At 51.8% G+C, this 14,332-nt stretch overlaps 1 protein-coding gene across 1 annotated transcript; it reads left to right on the plus strand.

Moving 5' to 3' along the window:
* The first annotated feature begins 664 nt into the window (after positions 1-664).
* LOC124696452 (putative serpin-Z8) lies at positions 665-2,062 on the plus strand. Its single transcript, XM_047229182.1, has 2 exons — positions 665-1,400; positions 1,572-2,062. The coding sequence occupies exons 1-2, from the start codon at positions 665-667 to the stop codon at positions 2,060-2,062; spliced, it is 1,227 nt and encodes a 408-aa protein (XP_047085138.1).
* The last annotated feature ends 12,270 nt before the right edge of the window (positions 2,063-14,332 follow it).

Below are 14,332 nucleotides of genomic sequence, written 5' to 3' on the forward strand. Positions count from 1 at the left end.
GTATCTCCAAACCTATCAACATGGGATCTAGTTTTGAAAATCTCGATGCGAGGATCTTAAAAGTGAAAACGGTTCGCAATTTGGACTTACGGTTCTCAAGATATTTCATTTTTAAAAAAATGAATCTAGAAGAAAAAGGGAAAAACTGACACAACCCAGTCTTCTCTCTTCTCCCCTATCCCCACCTTGCTTCCCTCTGCGACAGCGTGGCGGCAGGAGGCCACTTCCGAGAGATTTTACGCGCACGCGTGCGCTACTTGTCGCATGCAGAGCAAGTTGTTTTCCCTTCACGAAGGTCGGCCTTTTTATAGAGTTTTTGCAAATTTTGGCAATATGTTCCAGTTTAATATCTTTTGCACGTCGTGGTCGGGCCGTACTCAACCGTTAGAACAATAAAAAGTTGGAGTTAAAACGAAGGAAAGTAAATTTTTTTAAAAAACGAAGGAAAGTTCTGTCGATAGATCGAATAATATACAGAGAGAGGGGAAGGAAATCTGAAACGGAAACAATATTGTGTCTCTCACAAAGTTCCAAATTTGAGATAGTATCGGGAGGCAACAAGCGATCGGGGATTTGATTCACGGTGCCTGCAAACGAAACAAACAGTCTTGTTCCTTGATCGCGATCTGTGATAACAACGGTCGATCTTGAACCCGTCGATACGATGGATTTCCGAGCAACCGTGCTGACGAGGGATCAGCGGCGGTCTGCCGTCGGCCGCTCCGGTGGCCTGGCGGCGCTCTCGGCCGGCCTCTCGCGTGTCCTCGCCGACAAGCACCCAGACAGCAACATCGTCTTCTCGCCGCTGTCCATCTACACCGCGCTGGCGCTCGTGGCCGCCGGCGCCCGCGGCCCCACTCTGGAGGAGATCCTCAGCGTCCTCGGCGCGCGGTCCCGCGAAGAGCTCGACGAGTTCGTCGGCGCGACGCGGGACGCGCTGCAGGACCGGTCGGGCTCCGGCGGCCCGCGGTTCGCGTTCGCGTGTGGCGTGTGGAGCGACCTGTCGTGCCCGCTCAAGCCCGGCTTCCGCGAGGCCGTGGTCGACGGCGCGTACAAGGTCGAGGCGTCCACCGTCGACTTCCGCGGCGATCACAGGGGAGCATGCCGGCTGATCAACAAGTGGGCGGCGCGCGCTACGAACGGCCTCATCGACTTCGTTCTCAGCGAAGGCTCCGTGACCCCGGACACCCGCGTCGTGCTCGGCAACGCCGTGTACTTCAAGGGCAAGTGGGAAGAACCCTTCAGCAAGGGAGACACGGAGAAGGCGCCGTTCCGCCGGCTACGCGGCGGCGCCGTCGACGTGCCCTTCATGCACAACGGGAAGCATCAGTTCGTAGCCGTGCACGACGGATTCAAGGTGCTAAAGCTTCGGTACAAGATGTTGGACGCCTTCTTAACACGAGATACCAAGAAGCCTGCACCGTTTTTCCCCCGGCGTGCTCCACTCGTCAATCCTGATGGATACATTCGTGCTCCTCCTCCTCCCCGCCATGAATCCAACAGTTCTCCATCCACGGCGTCCATAAACAACAACGGCAGCTCCAACAACACTCAGAACATCATCTCCAACTCCACACAGTTCTCCATGTGCATCTTCCTCCCGGACGCCGACGACGGCCTGCGCAGCCTGATCGACGCCATCGCTTCACGTCCGAGCTTCCTGCACGAACACATGCCTCGTCGCAAGATCGAAGTCCGTGACTTCCGTGTGCCCAGGTTTAAGCTGTCCTTCCACCAAAGCGTCGTCGACAACCTGAAGGAGTTAGGCCTCCAACTTCCCTTCAGCCCCAAGGCCGACCTGTCCGACATGACGGAGGACGACCACTCCGGTTTCCGGCAGGGCCTGAACAACGTAATCCACAAGGCAATCATTGAGGTGAACGAGGAAGGCACTGAAGCTGCCGCCGCCACCATGGTTTGTATCAACCCTACAGCCTCCGCGACGCCGCAGCCATGGGTAGATTTTGTCGCTGATCATCCGTTCGCCTACTTCATTGTGGAGGAGGAGACTGGCGCCGTCGTCTTTGCCGGGCACGTCCTAGACCCGTCACAGTGTAGCTAGCATCACAGGATGTTGAAATGTCACGGACAAAATCAGTTTCCATATTTTGCAAGAGTTTCATAGGATAAGTAAACAAAGCTTAGATTGAGCTATTTTATACGTGGAAAACGAGAACCAACCTGAGGTTGGATGGTTTAGGACTTAGGAGGGTGGTTGTACCCCAGCCCACCAGATTTCAAACCCCAGGTTTGACATCTGTGTGTCTCATAAAGACGGAATATTCATTCAGTGGGAGGCGACGTTCCTGTCGACAGCGAGGCGCCTGTGGTGACTTCGTCAATTTCAAGATCCAATCCGCCGGCTCAGTCTTCCGAAGGTGCTCATAGGGGTAGGGTGTACGTGTGTGCGTTTATAGGGGTGAGTGTATGCGCGTGTATGTGAGCGTCTGCGTTTGTACTGTGTTTCTCAAAAAAAAATACGTGGAAAACAGATTTTGCATGAATTAATTAAATGTAAATCTACTCTCTCGTAAAATCATGTTGTTCCCTGCAAAGTTTACTTAAAGTTGTATGACTATCAACGTGCAAAAATCATAAAATTGGCTACAAGTTTAACTTTTCGTGTGGAAATTTATCTTGTAATGTTCTTATCTATTTTTAGGAAAATAAACCACTTGGACAAGTTTCCGCACAGTCTCTACACGTAGAGTTTTTCATTCTTCCAATACAAAACTCTGGATCGATAGATCTAACACACTGTTTCGCGGAATCCCATATGATCTAACTAAAATAGCCATTCATGGGCAACTTTGTTAGATATTCAGAACCAAAGCCAGCAGTTGTGAGTCAGTTTCGAAAATCACCGTTATCGTGCCAAGATCGAGTACAAATCTACAACGCAATTTCTATTCCGTAGTCGACCTTGATCTAGCTAAAAACGAGGTCACTCGGCGCTGCCACGCGATCTAAATCTAACGGCCCGGTCAACTCGTTGTGAAAGACCGGAACGCACTGCCAGCACCAGAAGCAAGCACAACTACTCTTTCCTCCCGTTCCCAGTTTCCCATCTCCCTTTCCCCTGACCAAATTGCAAGTCGCTATCAGATCCCCAGCCCAGCCCTCCGTCTAGCAACCGGTGCGCGCGGCCGCCGCCGCCGGAGCTCTTGCACCGCCGTGACGAGATCCCCGGCCGCCCTGGTCCTCCCGCCGCCGGACCCGAGATCCCGGGCCGCTCTGGTCCTCCCGTCGCCAGCCCCGAGAGGTCCTGCTCCTCCATGGCCTTACTTGCAATTCCGGCCCTTGCGTACGCCATCTCGAATGCCACCGCCTTCACTACGGTTCGCGCGGCCGCGAGCTCACTGGCGCGCGGCGGAGCCCAGCCCAGCGGAGAGGCTCAGGAGGAGGTTCCGCCCGCCTCGATCCGTTACCCATTCCTGCCTATTCCTTGGCGAGTTTATCGTCGATCCGACAGCTACGTGTTTGCCTAGTTGGTAAATCGGCGGCGCTGCACACCGGTCTTGGTAGATCATCGTGGTGGCAACATCCTCGCAGCGATCGCGCCACCTTAGCGGGGCGGAGGCTGCATCGTCGCGGGGCAGAGGCTACATCCCCGGCGGGGCCTGCTGCTCCCCGCGGTAGAGGCTACATCCTCGGCGGAGCCTGCTGCACCCTGGAGGCGGGGGTTGCATCCGCGTGTTAGAAGCTACATATCAGCGGCGGAGGCTTCCATCCTGGTAACGGCTACATCTCCACCTGAATTTTCTAGATGTAATCTCTTTTTTAGTAGATGTATGTTTTCATGCCCCGTAGATGTTTCAGGTATATACCCATATATGTAACAGATATCCAGCTTTGCTATGTGTACTTTATTAGATGGGATTTTCCTCTAGGGTATCCCGGTAGATGTAACACATCTTTTTATAGCGAGTACTGCTGCACGTAAGATAAATTCCGTCTGATCCTTGTGCGATGTTTCCATCTAGCCGTGTGTGTTCCATTTGCTGACCATCGCAAGGTGCAAAGGAATGGTCGTACACATATGGATAGAAAACTTCGTATGCACAACATTTTTGTTTTATAACTTTTGCTATGTGTAATTTTCTAGATGGGAGTATTTCTGGCCCGTAGATGGAACATCTACCATTTTGTTTTTGGTAAATCTGTTATACTGTTTCAATCATGACAGGAGGTGTAATACATCATAATTTTCCGAGCTTTAATCTTTTAGATGGAAATTTTCTAGATTGTAGATGTAATACACATGTCATTTTGCTAGGTGTAAATTCTTTAGATGGGAGTTTTTCTGGCTCCTAGATGGAACATGTGTTATTTTTTGAAGGTCAAATCTGTTACATTGTAGCAATGATGACATGAAGATTTTAACACGCTGTAATTTCCCTAGGTAAAATCTACATCAGATGGGAGTTTTTTCTGCTCCCTAGATGTAACACATGCCAATTTTCTAGTAATAAACATTTTTTCTTGCCCGCAGATGGAGCATATTTCAATTTTTTTTTTGTAGTATAAATCAGTTACATTGTAGGAATTATGACAGGAGATGTAACACATGGTAATTTTATTACTAGATGGTACTCTTCCTCTGTTGTAACTGATTTTCGTACTACTATATACTACTGTCATAATTTTATTCAAGCATGCACGCCTCATTTTTTTACTACATGTTACTCTTCCTAGTTCCTACATCATTTACTAGATGTTACTCTTCCTAGTTCCTACATCATTTACTAGATGTTACTCTTCCTCTACTTTATAGGAAATGTTGCATCTTTTTCTTTTTAGGATGTGACCTGAAATTAGATGTACCTGCAGGCTGATGTTTATATGCAGTTAAAGTAGATGTAGCACAAATTTCTGATCTCTCTCCATCACCATTAGATTTCAGATTTTACTTGCTCAACTATGAATCCATGCATGTATTAGAGCATCTCCAGCCGCGTCCCCCAAACCGTCCCCCAAACCGCGCCGGATTGAGCGTTTGGGGGACGTGTTTCGTTCGTGCCGCGTTTGGGGACGTCGCTCCCCAGTCGCGTCCCCCAAACAAAATTTCGCAAATTTTAAACTTGACTAGATTCGATTAGATTCGTCCAAACTTACATAGATTCGAACGAAATTTGACTAACTTTAAAACTAAACCTAATCTAGAACCACTTGCGGCGGCCGGAGGCGTCGTAGTACTGCTGGAAGTTGTACATCTCGTCGGTGACGACCTCCTGCTTGACGCGCTCGTCGACGGGCTCGTCCACGGGCTCGTCCTTCACCAAGCCGCTTGGTCCTGCCTCGCCGTCGTCGGTGAGGTCCACCAGCGGCTTGCCGGAGTCGCGGATGGACATGGCGATCGCCGCGTCCAGGTTGCCCCTCCGGGCGTCCTTGTCGTCCATGGACGCCGGGAACGCCGCCCGCAGCCCTGGGCAGTCCTCGGGGTCGTCGCTGCTGGCGATGAGCCGCTGCTGCCGCTCGTACTCCGCCGGCAGCGCCGCCTGCGACGCTTCCTCCGGCTCCTCCTTCACCTCCGGCTTCGGGATGAGGAGGGCGCCGCCGCGCCTCCCTTGCTGCCGCCCGCTGCCGCTACCGCCACGCCTCGTGTTGACGGGCGTCGCCGGCTCCTCCTTGACCTCCCGTTTGGGAACGGTATACGGCGCCGACCGGTACGACGACGACGGCGTCGATCGCGCCGGCCCCGAGGAAGAAGAGTGCGAGGAGGACGAGTACGTCGTCCTCCTCGGCTGCCATTGAGGAGACGGCGGCGGCGGCGACGGCATCTCCAGCCGCGGAGCGCCGTTGCGGAGGCCGCGGATGACGTTCTCGAGGGTGCGCCCGGAACGCCCCGAACAGGGCGCGGCCTTCCCTGTTCCAGGCTGTTGGGCCCGCCGATGAGCCCGTCGGTGCTGTGCATCTCGACGTCGTACTTGGCCTTGAAGTACGTCGTCCACCAGTCGTCGTTGTCCTTGGCCGCCCATGTCGGATCCGCCCGCTCCTCGGCGGTGAGTTGAGCCCGACGGGCCTTGATGGCGTCCCGCCATTGCTGCGTGTCACGGCTTCGGCGGCGGCGGGATGCCAATGCCGTTCACGGCCATCTTCCGGCCGCCGATGCTTGGCAGCCGCACGTCCGGCGGGATCGGATACCGGGCGTGGTACGGCGCCCACGCCTCCGCCACGGTGAGGCTGCCGCGGCCGAAGCCGTTCGCCGCGGCGATCTTGCGGGAGGACGAGCTCGACATTTTTGAGCGGCGAGGAGAGGATGCGGGAAGGGGGAGGCGGCGGCGACGAGAAGGATTATGATGAGCGGCGATAACTGGAGGGCGTCTTAAAACAGCGGCGGCAGCGGGTGGTTGCACGCAATAACTCCGGCGCGGACGGCCACGCGGCCATGCACGACGAGACGCGTCCCTGCGTCGCCTGGGAAAACGGGGACGCCATTAACGTCGCTTGACCAAAGGTAGGCGACGGGGTTTTAGCCTTCCGTGCCGCTGACGCGTCGGGCCCGCGTCGGTTGGCCTCGCTTTCGTTGTGTCCGGCGTCCCCGGAGCGTCCCCTGTGGGACGGGGACGGGCTCGGGCGCCGGACACCGTATCGGGGCGCGCCGGACAAAAAGGGCTTTGGGGCGCGCGGCTGGGAACGTTTTTTTGTCCGGCGCGCCCCAAATCCCTTTGGGGGACGGTTTGGGGGACGCGACTGGAGATGCTCTTATACTCAAGAATAGCAAGATGTAACTGGTAAGTTTGTTAGAGAAGAAGGTGTGGTGGAAAAAAAACTTATGCCGATGGAGGAGGAGGATTTTTGCTAGGATGAGATGTAACTGCTCCAAATTATCTTTGTTCATCTTGTTGTTCACCTCTTTTGTTCTGTTTGAGATCTTGATGTAACACGTCGGTCTTGTTTCTGCTGTTCTCCTCTGTCGTCCGGTTGATTTCCAGATGTAACTGGACCATTTCGTTGTGGAGAAGATGGGATCGAACGAGGAGTAGTAGGTAGAAAAGATGTTGTTTTGGACCATCTGGGTTGTGGCCCCACATGTGTTCAATGCCATGAGAGTTTCTCTCAATCTCTCCCGCTCGCGAGCTCTTCTTTCTATTTCAGGAAAGGGTGGTCCCTCCGCGTTGCTTTTTATGGTATTGTCGGAGTGACCTCGCGTTAGGCACAAAACAAGGTCGACCTCGGTGTAGCACGGCCCAATCTACAATGTCCATTGTCCAGTGCTCGCAAGTCGCATCATTGCCTGTAACACCTGCAACTCTGCCAGCACTCGCAACAATCCCGAACTGCTCCCCCAGCTGGCTTCGATCTCGCCTGGGATATAGGAAGCATCTGTATTGATTTTCAGAAAACCCTCTTCAGGTCGATCTCTTCTCCTTCTTCGCCTTGCTGATCGAACTGCTCGAGGTATTACACAGTTTGGCATATAGAACGGCAGACAATGTTGTCGGTAGTGATATATAGTCAGCTGACCCTCCCTCAACTTGTTTCTTGTCAGCTTTCTAGGGTCCACTTCGGTTTATCTCCAGTCTGACCATCCACGACGTTTATATTGTTCACGACGCTCCCGCTACGACTGCGGGGGAGTGTTAGAGTATACATACGGTTTAGGTAGTCTAGGATAGAGATAGATCTTGTGTCTTGTCTTGCACTTCAAGATGATTCTTGTACACCTATATATACTCGCTCATGAGGCTCAATAATACATCCATCATATTCCGCATATCTCCCTATCTTTCCTTCAACACGGTATCAGAGCGGCGCTGATTTTGACCTAGCCGCCGCCCGCGCTTCCGTCAGCGCCGCCCCCCCGGGGAGGTCAATCTCCATGGCCTACTTCGGGGGCCGCGCAACCCGTATGAGGGTTCGTCCGCCGATTCGTTGATCCGCTGCCCTCGAGTCTTTTTTTTTTCAATCCGTAGATTGGTTTTCTTTTTGCGTCGCCGGTCGCTCGACCGGCGTTTTTCCTTTTTGGTTTACCGACCGGTCGCCTCTACTCCGACAACGACATCGACCTGCACCGGCCATCAACCGCACGGCACAGCCGCACGCGCCGCAAACGGGGCGCCCCTACGTGCATCGCAGCAGGCTGTTCTTGCTCACGCGGTCTCCATCGCCTACCCGTCTTCGTCGCCATCGACCGGGACTACATCCACAACGCCGCCATCGACTCCGATCTGCGCGTCGTCCACGCCATGGCGCGTATCGTGCCGCCGTCGGTCAGATCCGTCGGACGGGCCGGCGCCACGGCCGGCAGACCGGCCACCTGACCGGATTACCCAGCGCTACAACCGGCCGGACCGGCTTCCAGACCGGGTCGGACCGGACCAAACCGGGCCCAGAACCGGTGCCTACCGGGCTGCTATCCAGGGGCTTCCGCCCAGTCACCCGGCGCCCAGGCCGGCAGACCGGGCTCCAGGCCGGTTGGACCGGCGCCCCGGCTGGTCAGACCGGGCCCCAGGCCGGTTGGACCGGCGCCCAGGCCGGTCGTACCGGACCCCAGGCCGACCGTTCCAGCCGTGCATCCGGCAGTATAGGCGTCCAGTTCTGCAGCGCCATCGGCTCCGATCTGCGCGTTGTCCACGCCATGGCGCGTATCGTGCCGCCGTCGATCTGATCAACCGACCCCGCACACGTCTACGCCAAGCACGTCCCCGAGCACGCGCCTACCACCGATCGAGCATCGGGGTGCCGCTGAGTTGCCCCTTCGGGCCGCAGCGCCGCCGCCTTTGGCTCATGCTACCGGCCTCCGACGCGCCTTCCGAGGCGTGTACGTCGCTGGTGGTCTCCCGCCGCTGCCCCGACTAGCGCCCTGCAGCTACGCCGGCCCCTCGGGCCGTGCCGTCGCTGCACACGGTCACCTTGGCCGTCCCCCGCGCATCGATGTTCGAGGCCACCACAGCGCTGCCCCTTCGGCGCGGGTCGCCTCCGTCCGCGCATGGTCTTCGTCACGCTGCCGGGTCTTCCTCGCCTACTTCGTGTACCGCCGCCGCGCCTCCACCCCAGGTCGCCGCTGGGCTCGCCAACCACTTCAGGTCGCGCTGGTCTCGCCGACCACCGCAACGCCCGTCTATGCGTCCAGCATGACCAGCCTAGGTCACCGCTGGGTTAGCCGCCTTCTACGTCTTCGTACACTACAGCTTTGCCGCCAGCGTCCTCGCCTCTTCCCCGACTACGCCACCTGCTTCTCCACTCCAACACTCGTCGTCGAGACTCGCCTCTACCCCGACTACACCACCTGCTCCTCTACTCCGACACCATCGTCGAGACCTCCTCTACTAGTCTACTCCGACATGGCGCGCACTTTGTAATGTTCCCTACCCCCGCACGCCCGGTACTGGCAACACCGGTACGTGCATTCGTCCCGACGCGTCCCCGGGCCTGGCAAGCTCGGACTGGTGCCTCGTATTCATCAGCTTCGACGACGACCGCGTCACCGCCGAGTTCTTCTATGCGTACTCGGTTCTGGCAAAACCAGAGTATGCCTTCGTCCCCGACGTGCGCCTGGTTCTGGCAAAACTATGGTTGCACTTCGTCCTTGACAGCTCCGACTGCATCGACTTCGGCATCGACACCCTCTCCACGACTGCCTCGACGCGTCTCCGTCATTCTCCTCGCGCACTACGCGCTTGCGGCTTCATGTGCGGCTACCTAGACACCGGCACCCGACCACGACATCGACCACGGCACCCCCTTCGCGCGGCTCCCTCGACCAAGGTTGCAGCACCCACGCTCTCGGCTACCTCGACATCGGCATAAAGGGCTACCACCTCGCTTGCGCCTCACCAGCCTCCTCTCCAGTCCAAGCATCCGCGACGCAACTCCGTCCACGACGCTCCCGCTACGACTGCGGGGGAGTGTCAGCCTTCTGGGATCCACTTCGGTTTATCTCCAGTATGACCGTCCACGACGTTAATGTTGTTCACGACGCTCCCGCTACGACTGCGGGGGAGTGTTAGAGTATACGTACGGTCTAGGTAGTCTAGGATAGAGATAGATGTCTTGTCTTGCACTCCAAGATGATCCCTGTACGCTTATATATACTCGCTCATGAGGCTCAATAATACATCCATCATATTCAGCATATCTCCCTCTCTTTCCTTCAACATTTCTATTATTCCACCAACGTCACCAACATGTTAGAACTGGAACACGTTCTTGCTATGTCATTTCTCAGAACAAATCAAGTGTTTGAGCTGCCGATTCCGTCATATAGGGCACCTTGTGCTGTTCTAGTTCGTTTGTAAGGATATTTTTCGATTAACTGGCAAGCTTAACCTATATCTAACCCGTCAGTTATATCAGTTTGTTTCTAAGGCTGCTCAAAGTGGGGAGTAACTTAGACTAGTAACATATGCCATGTTACTAGTTTAGGTTACTACCTTCATAGTGGGTAGTAACTTATATGTGGTGTCATGCATTGTGTCATTTATTATGTTGTAGACTCATTTTGCCTTGAGGTGTGTGATGTTATGGTAACATAGCTAGTTACCACCTCACTCTCTTTCTTCATTTATTAGCATGTCATGTCACCAAATGCCTTGAGATGTGTGATGTTACTAGCTATGTTACTCCCACTAGAGTAGTCTAAGAAATTATCGGTTAACGAGCTTAACCTGTCTCTGGTCCTTCACTCTTTTAACATCTCTTTTAGTGCATGATTAACTGCCAGCACCGACCTGTCGTCTCGAGTCAGCTGTCTGCATCCAAATATAATCACAAAAGGAGCTCTTTAGGCATTCATGAGCACGCGCAAATCCTTTTCCAGAAATCATTGTCTGTTATGTACCCACTTAATACTAGAAATCACAGTGCTCCAATTCTCAGCAATTCGAGATATAAATAAATCTGGGGAAGGATTCAGAGAAACAGGAGGGAGAGAGGAGCAACAAGATGGGGAAAGGTTTCAGTTACAACTTGGTCCAACGACAGTTGTAAAAGGAACCGAACACTGCCTATTTATACCAACACCTTGCCAGACCTGCTGGCACTTGGACTTGGTCATCTCCTCAACGTGTCAGCGCCTCATTGGCCTTCAGCTGGTCCACTCGGGTCCACTGATGCGAGCTGGTCTTCAGCCAAACCTCCGCAGGTGATGACGTTGTTTTCGAGTAGGTTGTGTCGCGCTTGACATGCTCAGGTCCTTAACATTCTCCTCTTCTTGAGGTCCAGTTTGTCCCCAAGCTGGAAATTCTGGAAAACGATCTTCCATCTCTTAAAGCCACTCCCAGGTCGCCAAAGCATCAGGGAGCTTAGACCATTTCACGAGCACTTGGCAAAGAGAAATAGAGTTTTTCTGGTGCCAACGAGTTCCAAGAACCTGCTCAGGAATACAGTTAGTGTTCTTAATCTCATGTAGTTCAGTATCCACGGTGATACCTGCTCCCAGAGCTTTCTTCAGTTGAGAAACATGGATCACGGGGTGTACTGTGGCTTGGCAGCCAGAGTGTATACGCCACTTGATACGTCTCCGACGTACCGATAATTTCTTATGTTCTATGCCATATTATTGATGATACCTACATGTTTTATGCACACTTTATGTCATATTCGTGCATTTTCTGGAACTAACCTATTAACAAGATGCCGTAGTGCCAGTTCGTTGTTTTCGCTGTTTTTGGTTTCAGAAATCCTAGTAACGAAATATTCTCGGAATTGGACGAAACAAAGACCCGGGGCCTATTTCGCCACGAACCTTCCGAGAAGACCGAAGAGCATACGAAGTGGGGCCACGAGGTGGCCAAACCACAAGGCGGCGCGGCCAAGGGGGCCCGCGCCGCCCGTGGTGTGGGCCCCTCGTCAGCCCCCGACTCTGCCCTTCCGCCTACTTAAAGCCTCCGTCGCGAAACCCCCGATGCGAAAAACCACGATACGGAAAACCTTACTGAGACGCCGCCGCCGCCGATCCCATCTCGGGGGATTCTGGAGATCTCCTCCGGCACCCTGCTGGAGAGGGGATTCATCTCCCGGAGGACTCTACACCGCCATGGTCGCCTCCGGAGTGATGAGTGAGTAGTTCACCCCTGGACTATGGGTCCATAGCAGTAGCTAGATGGTTGTCTTCTCCTCATTGTGCTTCATTGTTGGATCTTGTGAGCTGCCTAACATGATCAAGATCATCTATCCGTAATACTCTATGTTGTGTTTGTCGGGATCCGATGGATAGAGAATACCATGTTATGTTAATTATCAAGTTATTACATATGTGTTGTTTATGATCTTGCATGCTCTCCGTTATTAGTAGAGGCTCTGGCCAAGTTTTTGCTCTTAACTCCAAGAGGGAGTATTTATGCTCGATAGTGGGTTCATGCCTGCATTGACACCTGGGACAGAGTGACAGAAAGTTCTAAGGTTGTGTTGTGCTGTTGCCACTAGGGATAAAACATTGGCGCTATGTCCGAGGATGTAGTTGTTGATTACATTACGCACCATACTTAATGCAATCGTCTGTTGCTTTGCAACTTAATACTGGAAGGGGTTCGGACGATAACCTGAAGGTGGACATTTTAGGCATAGATGCAGTTGGATGGCGGTCTATGTACTTTGTCGTAATGCCCAATTAAATCTCACTATACTTATCATGACATGTATGTGCATTGTTATGCCCTCTCTATTTGTCAATTGCCCGATCTGTAATTTGTTCACCCAACATGCTTTTATCTTATGGGAGAGACACCTCTAGTGAACTCGTGGACCCCGGTCCATTCTTTAACACCGAAATACAAATCTGCTCGCAATACTTGTTTTACTCGTTTTCTCTCGCAAACAATCATCTTCCACACAATTCGGTTAATCCTTTGTTACAGCAAGCCGGTGAGATTGACAACCTCCTCTGTTTCGTTGGGGCAAAGTACTTTGGTTGTGTTGTGCGGGTTCCACGTTGGCGCCGGAATCTCCGGTGTTGCGCCGCACTACATCCCGCCGCCATCAACCTTCAACGTGCTTCTTGGCTCCTCCTGGTTCGATAAACCTTGGTTTCTTTCCGAGGGAAAACTTGCTGCTGTGCGCATCATACCTTCCTCTTGGGGTTCCCAACGAACGTGTGAGTTACACGCCATCAAGCTCTTTTTCCGGCGCCGTTGTCGGGGAGATCAAGACACGCTGCAAGGGGAGTCTCCACTTCTCAATCTCTTTACTTTGTTTTTGTCTTGCTTTATTTTATTTACTACTTTGTTTGCTGCATTATATCAAAACACAAAAAAAATTAGTTGCTAGCTTTACTTTATTTACTGTTTTGTTTGCTATATCGAAAACACAAAAAAATTAGTTTACTTGCATTTACTTTATCTAGTTTGCTTTATTTACTACTGCTAAAATGGCCAACCCTGAAAATACTAAGTTGTGTGACTTCACTAGCACAAATAATAATGATTTCTTATGCACACCTATTGCTCCACCTGCTACTACAGCAGAATTCTTTGAAATTAAACCTGCTTTACTGAATCTTCTTATGCGAGAGCAATTTTCTGGTGTTAGTTCTGATGATGTTGCTGCCCATCTGAATAATTTTGTTGAATTGTGTGAAATGCAAAAGTATAAAGATGTAGATGGTGACATTATAAAATTAAAATTGTTTCCTTTCTCATTAAGAGGAAGAGCTAAAGATTGGTTGCTATCTCTCGCCTAAGAATAGTATTGATTCCTGGACTAAATGCAAGGATGCTTTTATTGGTAGATATTATCCCCCTACTAAAATTATATCTTTGAGGAGTAGCATAATGAATTTTAAACAATTGGATAATGAACATGTTGCTCAAGCTTGGGAAAGAATGAAATCTTTGGTTAAAAATTGCGCAACCCATGGACTCGACTACTTGGATGATCATCCAAACCTTCTATGCAGGACTAAATTTTTCTTCGCGGAATTTATTGGATTCAGCTGCTGGAGGTACCTTTATGTCCATCACTCTTGGTGAAGCAACAAGGCTCCTTGATAATATGATGGTTAATTACTCTGAATGGCACACGGAAAGAGCTCCACAAGGTAAGAAGGTAAATTCCGTTGAAGAATCCTCTTCCTTGAATGATAAGGTTGATGCTATTATGTCTATGCTTGCGAATGATAGGACTAATGTTGATCCTAATAATGTTCCATTAGCTTCATTGGTTGCCCAAGAAGAACATGTTGATGTAAACTTCATTAAAAATAATAATTTCAACAACAATGCTTATCGGAACAATTCTAGTAATAACTATAGGCCATATCCTTATAATAATGGTAACGGTTATGCTAATTCTTATGGGAATTCTTACAACAATAATAGGAATACACCCCTGGACTTGAAGCTATGCTTAAAGAATTTATTAGTACACAAACTGCCTTTAACAAATCTGTTGA

Source organism: Lolium rigidum, chromosome 3, assembly GCF_022539505.1.
Source record: "Lolium rigidum isolate FL_2022 chromosome 3, APGP_CSIRO_Lrig_0.1, whole genome shotgun sequence".
Taxonomy (NCBI): domain Eukaryota; kingdom Viridiplantae; phylum Streptophyta; class Magnoliopsida; order Poales; family Poaceae; genus Lolium; species Lolium rigidum.